Raw genomic sequence first — 17,355 nt, forward strand, 5'->3', positions numbered from 1 at the left:
ATTACATTCAGGCAACAACCCTGAATGGTTGATTTTATATGCAGAAAATTAAGGCTTAGAGCCATCAGAGAATAAAATGGAAAAACACTTCTTTGCTTGCTGAGCAAGGGAAAGCTGCAACACTTGAGAAAGTTCAGAAAGTTTCCCTGATAACTGAAAATAGAAGGGACTGAGAAGTAATGGGTTCCTTATTAAGGGGGGTGCCATACATGGCGCATCATCTTGGCCAGGCAGTGACGGATTGGAGCGTTGATGCAGGTAGTCTGACTTCCAACCAGCACACTGCTGACTACGGAAGGCTTAGGATGCGAAAGGAAGAGCAAGTATAAATAACCTTCTTCTAACTACCTTGCCTATAAGTATGTTCATCACATAAATGTCCTCTAACTTTGCAATAAAATGAACTCTTCGTGTCCCATGTGTCTTCATACATGTTGAGGGTTATCTCTCACTGTTGGTCACTCATCCAAGTGAAAGTGAATTACTTCTTTTTCCATAGGCCACCTCTAAGAAAACCTATTAATAAAAGTAGCTGTCCATGCCCAAGATACTGTATTTGTACGTAGTGGTCTGGCAGTTGGCTTCATCTGTGCATTTGAAAACATTGGCTTTGTTCGTTGTGGCAAATTGCTCTTTGAAAATACTTCTTTTGTTTGAAGCTGTTCTTATATTTTCATATAATTCATAACTTTTAGTTATGTGGTCAATCCACCCATAGAATTTACAAAAGTCTGTGGTAATGGTGATTTATTAAAAGTGGAAGAAATGAAGTCTTTTTACTGCCATCACTATCTTCTCTGAAGCACCCTTCTAAGAAGAAACAAGCAAAATTGACTAAACTAAAAGCATCACATGATACAGACAGTCTTAGAACCATTAGTAAACAAAGTGGCGTTTTTGGACTTGTTTTTATACTGGCTTGAGATTATATTAGGGACAAAAACATATATACTATATATATACTAAATTTGCACATGATCTAATCAACAAGTATTTACTTTCTCTAATGGTATCCCTGTATGTCATATTCCATTTTAGATGTATTCAAACTAACATAATAATAAAATTGGTCATTCTCAATGACCTTACCTCAATATTATTACATAAGAAAAATAGACTTTTTCTATCCAAAATAGCAGTTTAAGGAATTACTTTTAGTCTCGTCTGCCAGAGGTTAGAACAAAATTGTGAGCATCAGTCTGCCAAATTTTATTTTTGCCCTAGTTTTGGTTTCATCTCAGTTGCATTAAACTGTGAAAGGAAAAAAAAAAAGCCCTTCAACAGCTTCCTATGAGGCTGATACACCTTCACTCTCTTGATCTGGATCAATGTGGCTTTATTCCAGCCTCTTGTTTGTAGGTCTCCTCATCTTTCCAAATGGCCCACTGGATGGCACCCAGCCCAACTTCACTGCTCCTCTGTGCTATGTGGGTTCCATCTATTTCAAAGCGAACAGTTGCTCAGCTTTGTGCCTGCAGTCCCAGGGGTGTTGGCTAAGCCTAATATAATGCCATTTACTTGCCTTTGCCCTCAATTTCCCAGGCAGGAGTCACGTCTTGGCCCATTGCCCTCTGCTTGTTGAAAGAAAGCCTTCTGTGTAGTCTTGTGAAACTCTCTTATTAACTTGAGAATAGAAAGTGGCTTCCATCACCATGTCCCCAAGTGGATGTGGAGACTCTCAATACAGCAATGGTTGTCTCCAAGAAAAGAAAAAAGTCTACTCTTTTATAGTCCTGCAGTGAATAAGGATGGACAAGGATCTTGAACAAGGTCTCCTTGAAAGTCTGCATAGGAAGTTTTAGAATTTTGCTTTGGAATTTTGTATCTATTGGTCGTGGTGTTAGGATACAACTTTAATGTTGATCACTTTTTCTAATTGTCGAAAACAATAGCCCCCATTAGACACCAGGAAAGGAGATGAGAGACATTCCTTTCTTTCGGAGTGTTCACGAATCTGCATTGGCATGTTCTCTCTAGTGGCCTCACTTAATCATTGCAGGTGCGAATAGTAATCCCGATTCACAGAGGAGGAAACTAAGTCTCAAAGACTACATTTTTAAGGTCATACAGACACCGTGGGAATGTCTGCTGGAAGGCTCCACCTTTTCTTGGTGCACTGCCGCAGATCACACACACCTGTCGTCGCCAGGGTTAGCCGAGGAATGCCCGGTGCAGTCCTCAGAGCGTTACCTTCCCTCTGCAGACTTGGATATAAAAAATAAGCTCATTGCTAGTAATAATAATTTTGAACAAAGCACAGAAGCTTTTAACATTGGCTGAATCTTAAAATACATATACATTTAATTTTTTTCCAGACAATAGATTTTGAAGGCTTTAAGCTGTTCATGAAGACATTCCTAGAAGCGGACCTTCCCGAAGAGTTCGCGGCTCACCTCTTCATGTCCTTCAGCAACAAGTTCCCCCACTCCAGTCCTGCCGTCAAAAGCAAGCCTGCTCTCCTGGCAGGCGGTAAGTCCAGGGGTCTACTTTGAAAATGTATATTTAGTAAAAAAAAAATGCTTTTAAGGGAAAATCCGTATCAAGTTCTGTGTCATAGGAGAGACGATTGGCTTAAAAATGACCTCGGTTGTAGAATTCACAACTTCATGTTAAGATTGTGCAAAATATTTAAAATGTCTCCAAACTGACAATAGCTAAGCAAAAGGGAAAAATACTTTTTTGTTATCCATGACTTGTCATTCAGTGTCATAAAAATCTACGTGCAGGTAATAATTTTAAGAGATACTTTCGTCAAATGTGGAAAAGTTCTCTTTCAAATGATTTAGATATAAATGCAGTCGCAAAACAATTACGCCTAGAAAAAATAATATTTGATATGAATGGTGCAAATTACCAATATACTTTTATATTGTTATATTTGTAATTTCAGAGAAAAGTTGACTTTTCCATTAGCTACTTAATTAAATTTTTGTCACCCTGAAGATGATTAGTTCTTTGATTATGTATAGCTTTTTGGAGCTGTCTAATACATTCATACCATTTGCTAATGATATAATTCTCCACCTAGTCAGGAAATCCAAAACTCTAGAGACTGTGAAGCAGGAAATTGGGTAAACAGTGTTGGGGAGCTGAGCAAGCGAAGAGGAACCTGGGGTGATGCAGGGGAGAGCCCCACACTGCCCCTCGGTGGGAGTAGCAAACCCAGCAGCTGGAAGGCCCTCTCAGAGATGGGGTGCAAAGTTCCGACTTCTGTGGAGAGGATACATCTTTGCTGGCTTTGGAAGCTCAGGGGCTCAGGGAGGGGCCTGCAGCCCTGGGTGTCAGACCCCGTAGGAGCACCAGCGGGGTGTGTGCAGGACCCTGGAGGAGAGCTCGCTGTGCCCCTGGTACGGGAATGAGCGCAGACTGGAGCTCCCCGCCCCTGGAACCACGTGCTGGCGGAGGGGGTGGTGAAGTGCTGCAGAGATCCAGCAGGAAGTGCAGCTGGACCAGCAGGAGGCAGCCCTTCTCTTTCCGGCCTCGTAGTCTATGTCGTGCTGTGCGCCCTGTGAACCCAACTGGTTTCTAGCTGGCAATGGAGAAATGCAGTCTCCTGCAGTGTTGCGCACAGTCTCTGATCTTCGGCCTCTTTGGGGCCCTTAAAAATGATTGAGGACCCCAAAGAACATTCATGTGGGTGATATCTATTGTTATTTACCACTTACAGATGAGACATTAGCCCCGCTGGTGTGGCACAGTGGTTGAATGTTGACCCATGCACCAAGAGGTCCCCAGTTCGATTCCCGGTCAGGGCTCATCCCAGGTTGTGGGCCCGATCCCCAGTGGGGGGCGTGCGGGCGGCGGCCAGTCGACGTTCTCTCTCATGGATATTTCTATCTCTCTCTCTCCCTCTCACTTTCTCTCTCTCTAAAATCAATAAAGAAAAAAAAGAGAGACATTATAAAAAGAGCCAAGAGTAACCCATTACATGCTAACAAAAATTACATATCTATGTGACAAGTGACTTAAGAAATATTGAGAAGAGGGGCACTGTTTTACATTGGTGCGTTGTGTTTCATGTTTGGCTTCTTAGAAGAGAGCCAAATGACTATGTACCTGCTTCTCCGTTGCTGTATCATATATTCTGTCGCCTCTTGGAGACACCACAGTACCTTCATGAAAGAATGAGAGAGAAAACAGCAAATGATGTCTCCGAACCATCATTGAAATTGCTTTATCCAAACACCCCCTGAAAGGTGGCTAGGGATCCCCAAGGGAGTTGCTGGTCCGAGACTTCCAGCCCAGGCACCAAAGAGATGAACAGGAAGTGTGAGTAAAGAGATGAGAAATTTCATAACTGGCACTGAGAAACATAAAAATTTATAAAAACTGTAATTAGGAAATAGATGCTTTAGCCATAAAGTAAACTTGGACAATCTGAAGACGAGTCCACACTATTAAGTCTTACAATGTGCTCCGTCCCCTTCTGTTAACAAAGTAATACATTTTTCCTAAAGCAGTTTTGGTCCAAGCTTTTTGGAAAGAAGTATGCACCTTCCATGTGATACACTATGATCCCTTAAGACTTATATCCCAATCTTCAACTACCCATCAAATATTTTTAGTCCCTCAAATAAGCACCCTCCTATCACGAATGGAGAGGCCTCACACGGGCTGTTTCTCTCCGGATCAGTTCCACTCGGTCTGTCCTTAAAGCCTGGTGTTAGCGCCGACCAGTGTTCGGGGCTGAACACCGTAAAATGGATGGTTGCTTACTCTGCTCTAGAAATTAATACTTCCCACTTCTCCATTTCATGCTTTAAATGGACGTCACGTGCCTTAGACATAGCACACTGCAGGCTTTTCCTAATCTGATTTACATGAAGCAGCACTCTCCTTGGGTTTTGAGAAAGGTGAAGGAGAAACATGTTTGATATGTTTTCTGTCTTAGTAACTGTGTCAGGATAGAGAACATAAATTACTTGGGTCGTGTTGCCAGAAATTAGAATCTCAAACCCTCTTTTCTTCAAAGAGCATGTATAAGTACTACATAGAAGATGCCAAGTTCACAAGGAATAGAAATCAAATCAGGTCTCAAAATGGAAAAAATAAATTAATTAAGGAATTATAGCTTGTGCTTCATTTGGAACAATTACATTTTCTGCATGGTAACCGTCACGCATCAAAAATTATCTCAACAGTGATTTCTTTCAAAGCTCGGCCTCCGCCCTTTGAAATATAAGTGCTTGGTGGTCTCCATGGGACTGTTTCTAACCCTCTCCCCTTTGCAGACTGTGATACTTCTTTTCTGGGGAATAATGAACACAAGACAACAATAAAATTTTCAAGGCCTGGGTATCCTTGACTTGGAAACTGAAAAATAAATATATTTTTACTCCTAGAACCTTGCTTCGCAATAATCTATCTACCCAAGATGTATTTCTGTTTGAAAAAAATCACAAATTATTTTTAAATAGAGAGGTGCTATAATCTACTATGTGTAATTCCCTCTCGGAGTCCACCATATTGTATTGCCACAATGTCATCAGGAATATGATAGCTATTCTTGACTACATATCAGCCGAATAATAAGGGCTTCTCAATATAGAGGAAAATTAAAAAGGAAAACAAAATATTATTCTTGTTAATGAACAATATCAAATATAGGAGATAGGGTAAAAGTAAAAAAAAAAGTTTTATAGAATAAAAATTTTAAATAATTGTATATAGGTGTAAAGATTGTGCGTGCAGTTGTATTTTATTGAACTTTTAACACCTACTGATCTATCTGGCATTTTGTATAGTAGATGATTTATTTATTTATTTTTTTGAACATCCTGGTGCAATGTGATGCTTCTTACCACCTATTTACATGTGAGGTGATTACTTCTGCTGTTCCCACATTGGACTTTCCATTTTTGAGGGTGTCCCTAGCGCACTCTCGTCCCAGCTTTGTCATGGGCTCTTCTTCACTGTAAGTGCCAGGCTCCTGACCCCTCACCTCTTGGCTAGTCCAGTGACCAATTTCTGATCTTAACATCATCCCTAAAGTCTATCACTTGGACTGTTCTCTTTACAGAATTGTTCGAGCATGTGGAACCTTTGTTTTTCCGAAAATGACTCATAAACCCTTGACTGTGAATCAATGACATGATCTCCTATTTCAGTTCTCACAACTTGAACGCTGACAATAACCTGAGAGAAATTTCATAAATTTGCTGATTGCTGCCACTACAAGTTCCTAACACCCAATGTTGATATGGCCTAAACACGTCTTCAGTTTAAAGAAAAAAAAAATCTATTGTAAAATGGATGTATTATTGATATTTTCTGTTAGATCGATTAGGTTAAAGTTTTCAAACCTTTCTCATCATTCTCAGTAGATGACATATTTTTGCACATGAAACCAACAATAGGCACTGTCTAGCATACATGCCTCAGTTATTCCTTACACAGCCCAGAACTGTTTCTTTAGCTCATTATTAGCTATATTCCAGATAGAGGTCTTCATCTCACGTCTCAAAAGTAATCAAACTGGGTGTGTCTGAGAGTCAAAAACTGTATTCTACCCACACTGGCTCCTGTTCCTGTCTTCTCTCTTAGTGAATGGAACCCAATTATTTATCAATTTTACCAGCCTAAAGTCTTGGATTCTTTCTTCCTCCACTGGCTCATGTTTAGTTAATTACAAATGCTTTCTATTGCTTATGCTAACTACTTCTTTTCAAACATCCTGCCAGTGTCAACATGATTCATCATTGTTTGCTTTATAGACGATTGTATGCATGGCTCCCAATGGTCCCTGGCTTCCCATCTCCAAAATGTTCTAACGCAGAAGATTTTATTACTCCTGGCTTCCAAGTTTTAGGTCTTCACTATCACCTCCTGGAATTTTAACTTTCATCTTCCAAGAAAACTTAAATCTTTGATATTTAAAGCCAATGAAAACAGAGTTGCTTTGGTGAAGGGAGACCCAGTAAATGTGTCTTCCCCTCACCTTTTGAGATACCTCCCCTTGAAGTGCCCTCAATGAGACCCCATGGCTTCGGCAATGCCGTTAGTTAAGAAGATGATAAGATCTGAGTTCCACAACATTCAGCCCGATGCCATGCAGCTTATAGAGTCTGCCTACAGTCCCACATTTTCTGTTTGCCCCACGCCCTCCAGACCCTTGCCATGTCCAACCATTTTTATGATATACAAAGGCTCTGCTTACTCAAGATTCTGTACTTTTGTGCACGATATTTCCTTTGCCTGTATCTCACAGCAAAACCTAGGTTTTTCAAGTCTCAGCTAATGCTTCACTGTAATTCAAGTGGCATGTGCTGCAATCCAGGCTAGGAATGCCATGGTCAGCAGGATGGGTTTCCTCAAGGAAGCAACTGGAAGCAACCCGGGAACCCTTGTGTGCCACACCACTGCCTCTTGTAAGACTAGCTGGCGCATCCTTCCCCTCCCCAGCTCTCACCTATGCCACCTTGGAAAGATCTCCAGGAGGTATTAACTACCTTCAGCTAAATATTGTTATTTCTTCTTGTTGTTAATCCTCACCCGTGGATATTTTTTTCATCGATTTTTAGAGAGTGTAAGGGAGGAAAGGAGGGGGAAACAGAGACAGACATTCATGTGAGAGAGATATGGACCCTTGACCAGGAATTGAACCACAGACCCTTTGGTCCATAGGCAGACGCTCTAACCACAGAGCGAAACTCGCCATGGCAAATTAGTGTTCTTTTTGTATAGGATATAAATTAATAGCAGTAGTTGGTAATTGTTACTTTATCTAAGGACATAGTGATTAAAAGAGAACGTGATATGATTTATTACCTGGTTTAGACATTCATACTATTTATTCCTACTGGGTTTCACAATGTTGAAACCATTGACTCTATAATAGTAAATGTTCATTATTATCCATGGGTCAGAATAAGAGTTTTTGTTATTATTTCTTACAAGTTGCTTTATAGGGCAGAAAGAGAGATCTTCCTAGCACCCTTTAAATTAGATCTTTTAGTGAATTGACCAGTTTAATGAATTAATTAAGGCGTCTAGCCATCCTTTTTTTCCGAACACGTTTTGTGCCAAGAATTCCACAGGAAAGCTGAGGATTCTTTAGAGTAAAGCAGAAAGACAGACAATTAGGTGTTGAAATACATTACACTGAAATAAGTGCGTGGTCTATTAGGATCATCTGAGATTTTGATCATAAATGAAAATTATTCAGGTTAAATAGAGGTAGGAGCAGGTATGGGTGGGAAGGAGGGGAAGGGAGTTACAAGAAGAAAAGGGAACATGCACATTTCCATTCAAATATGATGAACATGTCCCATCAAGGAACAATACACACACAATATGGCGTTCGGTATTTATTCATTCAAAAATATGTATTGCTCACTTACAGTTTGCCACATACTATTCACGTTGTTGGGGTATATCAGTGAGTAAAATAGAACACCCCCACCCCACAGTCATTTATGTTTTAGGAGGAGAGAAAGACAAGTAAATAAGAATATTTAGAATGATAGATGGTAGGAACACTATTGGCAAAAATGAAACATAGAAAGTAGATGTTGGAGCTGAGGGTGATTGACCGAAATTGGAATAAAAATCATCAGCAGATGGTCCCAGAGTAGATGGCAGTGTGACCTTTGAAGTTTTGGATGCAACCTGGAGATGGGTCTGGGGGAATAGCTCCAGCACAGTCGGAATCCTCGTTGCCTTAGAGAGCTGGAGGAAGCCAGAGTATTGGGAACACTAAGAGGCAGGGGTCTACACATTGGCTCGTTTGGGCTGGGATAGGTTAAGTCATTGGAGGAGAAAGGCTGGAGAAGGGGCGAGAGAGGTAGCTGAGGACAGATGGTAAAGAGTTGTATCTGTCAGTCTAAGGTTTGAGTTTCATCCAGAAGAAATTGGAAAGCCATTGTAAGGTTTTAAGCCAGAAAATAATTGCCCTGCCAGTGATGTGGAGGCTGTCATGAGAAATTGAGGATGAAGTTAGATATGACCAGGAGATATTTAGGATTGACAATAACATCAATAGTAGTAATAATATTAATAGTAAATGTTCATGGGTCAGTCTAAGAGTTTTGGTTAGAATAATAACCGCTATCTCTGAAAAAGTTAAGGTACTTTTTCTTTGGTCCCTTTTCATTGCCCATTTGATGTGGCAGTGGATACTTGGTGACAATATCATTGGTGGAATTTAGTTAGATGTAGAACCAGAGAATCATAACACCAAGTACTTCTCTTATATAGCAAAGCAGAAATAATTCTTTTTTGTCCTTAAGGAAGTTAATGAAATTAAGAACAAAATATTGCCCAATGAAAATGAGGTACTTGAACCTTTGGGAAACATTCTTTTGCTAAATGACTTTAGTGAGTGTTCTTGCCAAAAGACACACTTCATTAATTGTGCTGAGAAGAAACTATTAGTCTTATCAGGACTGTCTTGAGGATATTAAAAAGTGTGTGTGTGTGTGTGCGCACACTTTTTTTTACTGTGGGTAACTTTTCAGGTCCTTTGTGTCTAATGAGCTAGTTCAGTTTCCACAACACTAAAGAGGGCAGACAAGATCCAAAAAAATCACAAACTGAACAGAGGTCAAGGCTGATATGACTATGAGATAGGGAGATTCTTGGTACACAGTAGGCATTTAAAATGTATTTATACATTTATTAATGTTGATGTGCTTTTACTGTCGATAAAAATGATTCTGTATAGTCTATGCAGCTTACATACCCACATATAAATGTTCTAGAAATAAAGAGAAATCATTTTTATCCACCAGCTGATTAACATTTATTTATATCAACCATTGCATGTCTTATGTTTCTATAGTACCAAATTCACAATTTTAATTATTATTAATAGTAATCCACAAATTATTTTACTCCAATACGTCTTCTGTTGTTGAACCCTGAAAGTCCTTCACCCAAACCCCACGACTTCAAGTACCCTTTTATGATAAAATTACTGTCAGTAAAGAAAAAATTTCTCCATATTCTTCCCTTTAATTATTAAGTGGTTTTGAATATATTGGACTTGAATATTCCGGTTGCTTTATTATTCTTTTTTTTTTTTCTTTATCCTCACCCGAGGATATTTTTCCATTTTTTGTACAGATAGAGTGGGAGGGAGAGAGAGGAAGGGAGAGAGAGTGAGAAACATCGACGTGAAGGGACACATCGAGTGGCTGCCACCCGCATGACCAACCAGGGCCGGGGACAAACTGCAACCGAAGTACGTGCCCTTAGCGGGAACCGAACCCGGGTCTCTCCGGACCGCAGGCCGACGCTCTAAACGCTGAGCCAAACTGGCCAGGGCTGCTTTATTATTCTTTCTGAATGTTTCAAATGAAATTTTAGTGTTCAAATTTTTTATCTTTACTATTAGATTTATTCACCCTGGATAAAGGGTGTTTTTTTTTTTTAGTTTCAGTTACATCTTAATAATTGCATATTACATGATGGAGTTATTTTAAGATTATTGTACTGTCCTGTTCACGAATACTGTCTACAGTTTTTGAGATTCTAGTAAAGGCAAATACTATAATCAGTAACCAGCAGAATTTCAAAGCAATCATAACACTATTTAATTGCTCTAAAAATACCTGGTAATAGCCAGAAAAAATGCAGTATTATTGAGCTTTTACTTTTATCCATTAGAATGAAAATGGGACTTTTCCTCTCCTTTGTTTAGTACTTTACCCTCAATGCCTAAAAACTGGTTTTGCATGACTCATATTAAAGGTCCTTAATATTTATTTGCATTTATGTTTATAAAGAGCATGCCAGTTATATACTATTAGAACAAAAACAGCAATAAGAAAAAGCATTCATAATCCACATCGCTATAAGAAATGCTCATTAAGAAGTTTATGTGTGTGTATGTTTACACATGCAAACATGCATGTGCACACACTTCTCACAAACATGCATTATCATAGATGTCTCTAGGAATGGTCTGGATGTAAGATGAGCATTTTGGGCTACCAGCCATGTCTAGGATTTCTAATTTCCTTCCAAAGGTTTATGAAATAATCAATGCGTGCACTCTTAAGAGTTTTGAAAACCAGACTCTTAAAACAAAAGGTCATTTATAGAAAGGCAGGAGACATGTTCCTCTGATTTATTGTTCTGTCTCTGGCCCTGAGAAATTGTACTTAAAGCATCAAATCCCATTTTAGATTGCCTTTGACATCGTGGCTGTACACAGCGTGCCTTTGACATTGTGTGCCTCTGTGTGGCTGAATGTAAAATGGAGTTAATAAGTGCATCTATTGTACTGGGTATTACAGTTCTCACAAACCGAATGTATTAGGTAAATTATAACTGTACAATGAATGCCAACTATTACCATTATTCATTAAAAAAGATTACTTTTTAGCATTTTAGATTTGCAGACAGGATAAAGGTCAAATTCAGTGGAGTGTTCTCCCTCTCCCCCAACATGTCACACCCTCTGAAAGAGTACAGTAAAATTTAAAGAGTATTATCGAGATTTCTTTATAATGTGGCAAAAATTGAAATCTTGGTCTTATGACATCTTTATATATGTGGTGTTTAATTTTCATACTTAGGTATAATCAAGGAACTGAAAGTAATTCGAATAACTTTCAATTCTCTACCTGAATACAGTATGTTACCTGTACTGTCCTATATGATAGCCACGAGCCCAGTGTAGCTATTTAATTTACTTTTAAATCAGATAACTTTTAAAGAAAACAAAAACCTTGCTCACACCCGCCTCATTTCAGGTGCTCATCAGTCACAGTGGTTAGTACTGCTGTCAGGGAAGAATGTTCTATTGGACAGACTGATGTGGACAGACACTGTTTCAACTGCTTCTGAACAAAGCCTAACATGTGGAATTAGATGACGAGGTTTCAGCTCCTGACTCCCCGATTGCTACCTGACCATCAGCAGTTTACACTGTGATTTTGCACCCCCTTGCCTGTAAAACAGAGATGTAGGGTCAAATAAAACCACTGTGTAAAAGTGTTGTTGGCACGCATCCAGAAGTGTTATTAGTTTTGCTCCTTCCGTAGTAATGGCTCGAGAGCATTACCCACAAAGACCTGTGCTGCAAGTCCTGGTCCTTACAATTGCCTCTTTGAGGTTTTTACCAGTGTCCAAGCATGAAACACAGTATGTGCTTAGCGGGGCTTTGCTGACCTCAGGTTCTTGTCAGGGACTGTGTCCTGCTGCCCGGCCTCACTTTAGGAGGAATCACCGTGCATTTTACATTCCTTGTTGATCTGCAACCCAGTCTTATCTTACTTTGCTTCATTTGCATAAGAACAGAAATTTTTGAAAATTATAATGTTATGCTAAGACAAACATAATTGGAAGGTTAACTCTAAAAATCATGAAATGTATAATAATACTAGCAACTGTTTTTACTCGTGATTGTTCTGCTCATCATGACTATTAATATGTGCAGGGGAAGTAGAACGATAGTATGTGACAAATTGCTCCATAAGCCTGATAAATTTCTACAAATTTTTATTAAAATTTATTACAGAAATGGAAAAGCCAAATTGCCAGACTGTTTTATTGCTTTAGAAGTTTAGAAATGCAATTTATGACATGATCTCATTTATATGTGGAATCTTTTTTTTTTTTTTTTAATCCTCACCCGAGGACATTTTTCCATTTTTTTGCTCAGGTAGAGTGGGGGGGGGGGGAGAGAGAGGAACAGAGAGAGAGAGAGAGAAACATCGATGTGAAAGGGACACATCGAGTGGCTGCCACCCGCACAACCGACCAGGGCCGGGGACAAACTGCAACTGAGGTACGTGCCCTTAGCGGGAACCGAACCCTGGTCTCTCAGGACCGCAGGCCGACGCTCTAACCGCTGAGCCAAACCGGCCAGGGCTCTATGTGGAATCTAATGAACGAAATAAACTGATGAATGAAATAGAACCAGAGACATGGGAACATGGAACAGACTGACGGATCTCAGGGGGTGGGGGGAGCGGGAAGAGATGAACCGAAGAACCTACATGCATATTCGCACTGCCCGTGGGCCCAGGCAACAGGGTGGTGAAGAACTGGGCAGGGCGGGAACCAGGTGGAGGGGGCAATGGGGGAAAAAGAGGGGACATCTGTAACACTCTCAACCATAAAGATAAAGTAAAATGTAGTTTAGAATTGAAAAAAAAAAGAAATGTAATGTGTTATTAGTTTTAATACTTCATTTTAAAAGAGAAAGGAAAATTGGATATGATGCTACCATTTGCATTATCTGAAATGCTAGTGTTTCAAAGTAAAGCCAGAGCAGGGGCAGTAATTAAACATGTACCCCAATCTTATTTGCTAATAGCTGAACCAGTAATTAAACATGTACCCCAATCTTATTTGCTAATAGCTGAACCTTGAGACTGGAATTCAGAATCTACTGAGGCAAAGCTTTGCAGGTTTTGCAGGTTATTGTTTCCAGAAGCAGAGCATCTAGATTGGAGTCAAAGAAAAGTCATGTCCTTGAAGAAAATCACAGTAGGCAATGTTCATTTTGACTATTTTTTGTAGTTAAATTTTGAAGAGAAAATAATATTTATTATATATATAAATGTTTATAAAAAGTATATATATTTTAGTCTATAGACTAAAATCACTAGAAAAACAGGAAAATACCCTCAAAGTACAAGATAACTTTTTCTAATAAAACTAATACACTCTAATGACAGTGCTTATTTTCTGCTTTATTTAGTGCTTGGTTGTACACTGTACTATATACCTATACATGTGCAGATATATATATAGGTATGTGAATGTAAATGGTGTGTGTGGACATATGTGCTTCACTTTTGTAAAGAAAAATTTTAAAAAGCATAAGCATAGGCAGAGAACCTGCAAACTGGGTGTCAGCCAATCGTGTGATCTTCAGAGCTAAATACTGACCACTTGAGGCAAAAGAAAGCCCTTGTGTCTGCCTGCTTCGTGTTCGCATTGTGAAGGGCGAGATGCGCTGGTGACTGGGTAGCTCAGTGGGCAGTGGATTGCTGAGCCTCTGCTGCTGGAGGAGTCGGGACCCGTTTACCATCCACAGGAGCTCCGTCAGAATCAGGTTGCAACGTCTTGTGTGCCCGTTGTATTGTTTCCTGTGCGTTCTGGACAATCATTAGCCAGATTTAGGAAATGAAAAAAAAAATCATAAGTAATAGAGTAGACAGAAACATTCTCTGGAAGGCAGATTGAGGCCTTTAGAAAATGGAATGAGCCAGCTGGTGTGGCTCAGAGGATTGAGCATCCGCACATGGACTGAGAGGTCTCGGTTCGATTCCCCAGCAGGGCACTGCCTGGGTTGTGGGCTTGATCCCCAGTAGGGGGCGTGTAGGAGGCGGCCAAGAGATGTTTCTCACATCAATCTCTCTCTCTCTCTCTCTCTAAAACATCAATAAAGACATATAAAAAGAAAATGAAATGAAACTATTTAGAAACATTCCCCATATAAGAGGAAGTGGGCTGATCTTGGGGAGAGGGTGGGAGCAGGAACAAGCCAGGGAGCTTTTTATCAATTCAGCACCTCAATATTTAGTGAAGTCCAGCTCTACAAATTATTTTGTCATATAGTAATGGTAAAAAGGTCTTTGATAATGCATTTTTTTCTTTATTGGATTCTATAATTCATTGCAAAAAGTAGTATATATTTTACTTCTCAAATTTGGCTATAATTGGAGTTGACAAAGTTAACTAATTCTTCAATGTGTGTTTTCATGTGAGCTCATCATTTTATTTATATATTTTAAATTCCTTAAAATTTAAAATCATGACACAATTAAATACATAATAATTGCTTTTAGTTTGCAACATGTCATGAACAAAAAATGGAAGTATTTACTCATTTTGTCAAAGTGAATTTTAGTACAGTGACAGGTTTCTTCAAAAGATTGGGGCCAAATATAAATTATATGTGTATGTTCATGTTTAATATCTATATGATTATGTATGTGAATGTATATATTTATAAAATGTATATACAAATCTATGTTACAATACACAGGAAAGAGAAACAGAAAATCATGTGGTCTTCACATTCTCCAGTTGTTTATATTCAGTATTATGAAAGTTGATAATGGAATACCACGCACCTTAGTTTTATAAGTACAAACAAATAATCATAAAGTGCTCTAAATTAGTGAAATGTGTAATGCATTTGGCACTCTTTCAAATTAATGTCACATGTTCTTTTTATGCTTTCTTGTTTTGTTCTGAGTTTTGGTAGAAAAGATTTAAATCAAGCTGACTAAATCATTTCAGTACTATACAAGGGAAGGTAGGAAGAGAGGATTAGCTCATCGGGCAGGATGAGTTAGGTCATGGCTTATCCCACCATAATTCAAGGCTGGAGTTACAGTCATGTCAATGGTCAGTGCCAAAATGTCTTTTATTCTAAGTTGAAATTACTTATTCCTGCAGCTGGTAAAGTTTTAGTTAGTCAATTAGAAATACAGTGGTAATTTTTAATGCTTATGATTGTCTTCAATTCTTTGCCTTTTTCAGTTTATAAAATAACTATTTTGGTTTGCATTAGATATACAGTGACCCCTCTGTTAAGAAGGAAAATCAATTTATTAAATATGCAAAATTATTTCAATAACTAGAAACAGAAGTAGAACTGATATGGAACATAAAGATGTTTTTGAAATAAGTAAGGCTTTGATTAAAAAAAAAAAGAAAGATATAAAGCAGTATTTTTCAAACCTTGGGTAGGGACACATTAGTGGATAATGAATACAATTTAGAGGGTCTTTGATAAAATTTTAAGAATGAAATAGAATAGAAGAAAAGAGAATAGGTTAACATAGAAAGGAGAATATTGGGCCAGTTATGAAACCTACAAATTAATGGTGTGTGTGTGTGTGTGTGTGTGTGTATAAAAGGATCATCCTGGATTAAGATGTGATTTGTTTTCTTCTAACTATTTGTATCGAACCAACAATAGTCTGTAAATCATTAGTGTAGAAGAAGGGGGGTGGATTTGCTAGTGATGAATCTGAGAAAGTGGTCACTGTAAGCCTGTTTCTCATCTGTAAAATGGGAGTAATGCAATCTCCCTCCCACAGTGACTGGAGGATAAGTGAGGCGATACAAGTTAAAGCCCTATGCCTGACTCCTGCCACATATTAGCCACTCAATCAATGCTACCTGTTATTAGTAATAGCATTACAAATGATACAACTAATTTATAACTTTTAATACTGCATTAAATAATATGCTGGCTCTCTTGAGATGGCTGGAGAAGATGTAGGTGTTGAATCAAAGATACACATCAAAGAAATGGAGCAGAGCAAGACCTGCGGGTGAACCTGCAGTGAAGGAAGGACAGGTTGTAAGACTGGGTTTCGGTGGGAGTATCCCCTCCACTCGTCACTCCCGGTCAGCTAGGAACACAGTAGCCACTCAGCCCATTGGCCATCTCACCTAAATACCTGTTACATTGGTAAACGTACCTCAAAGGATAATTGGGGTTTAACCTTCAGGTCTTTTCCCGGACGTGTGATGTGGTGTCAGAGGTTTCTGTGTCCGAGGGAACTCACCGTTTACTGTGAACGAGGTTCAGGGTGTGTATCACCGGCCAGAGAATCGGCAGTTGGCAGCCATGTGGACAGGCACTCGGTTCTCCACCCTTGTCTCGAAGCAAGCATGGGGCGTGGGTTCCAGAACTAAGGATGGTTCATATTCAAATCACACTGCAGTCATGTTTTCCCCTCTAGTGGAATAGCTGTCGTGTTTATCCAGACAACTAGGTTCTCGTTCTCTCTTACTTCTGGGCAGGTTGCTTGATGGCAAAAGTTTCTATGAATGAATGAGCCCCGATTACCAACATATAAATCATACTCTGGCAGATCCACATTTCTTCTTCACTTTTTTCCATAAAGGGCTGATTTTATGTCTTTTCCCAGCAGATTTATAGCTGTCACTGCCTAAAGTGGACCACAGGTGGGATAGGAAAGTGGTTCCTGGTACGTTCAAGTCTTTCTACCAACTCACCCTGGGCAGTAGGATCCTGGCCCTGAAACCCTCCGTTAGGCAGCTAGGGTGGCCCCCGTGTCCTCAAATCTCAAGAAACTCCTGTTCGCAGCCGTCCTAGGGGGTGTCTGTTTCTACTGCACAGGGGTTCCAGAGCGTTTGTTCGTCCTGTGCGTGGGACCTCGGAGCTCCCTACACGGCCCATGCTTTAACTCCGTGTTTTCATTGTCGCTTTTTTGTTTCAGAGCATTTGAGTATATAAAGACAAATTCTTTTTTTCAGGTCTGAGAATGAATAAAGGTGCCATCACCCCTCCTCGTACGTCTCCTGCGAATACGTGTTCCCCCGAAGTCATCCACCTGAAGGACATCGTCTGTTACCTGTCTCTCCTTGAAAGAGGAAGACCCGAGGACAAACTCGAGTGTATGTGTCTCCATGTAG

The 17,355-nt window shown here is 39.5% G+C and overlaps 1 protein-coding gene across 5 annotated transcripts in view; it reads left to right on the forward strand.

Annotated features, from left to right (window-relative positions):
* DGKB (diacylglycerol kinase beta) overlaps positions 1-17,355 on the forward strand; it is a 589,512-nt gene that overhangs the window by 83,116 nt on the left and 489,041 nt on the right. For all 5 annotated transcript variants that reach the window (XM_036246648.1, XM_036246646.1, XM_036246647.1 and 2 more), the window contains 2 exons: positions 2,316-2,469; positions 17,197-17,337. In XM_036246648.1, the coding sequence (XP_036102541.1) occupies positions 2,316-2,469; positions 17,197-17,337 (295 nt within the window). The remainder of the gene's footprint in view (positions 1-2,315; positions 2,470-17,196; positions 17,338-17,355) is intronic.

The sequence above is a fragment of the Molossus molossus genome, unplaced genomic scaffold, assembly GCF_014108415.1.
Source record: "Molossus molossus isolate mMolMol1 unplaced genomic scaffold, mMolMol1.p scaffold_m16_p_7, whole genome shotgun sequence".
Taxonomy (NCBI): domain Eukaryota; kingdom Metazoa; phylum Chordata; class Mammalia; order Chiroptera; family Molossidae; genus Molossus; species Molossus molossus.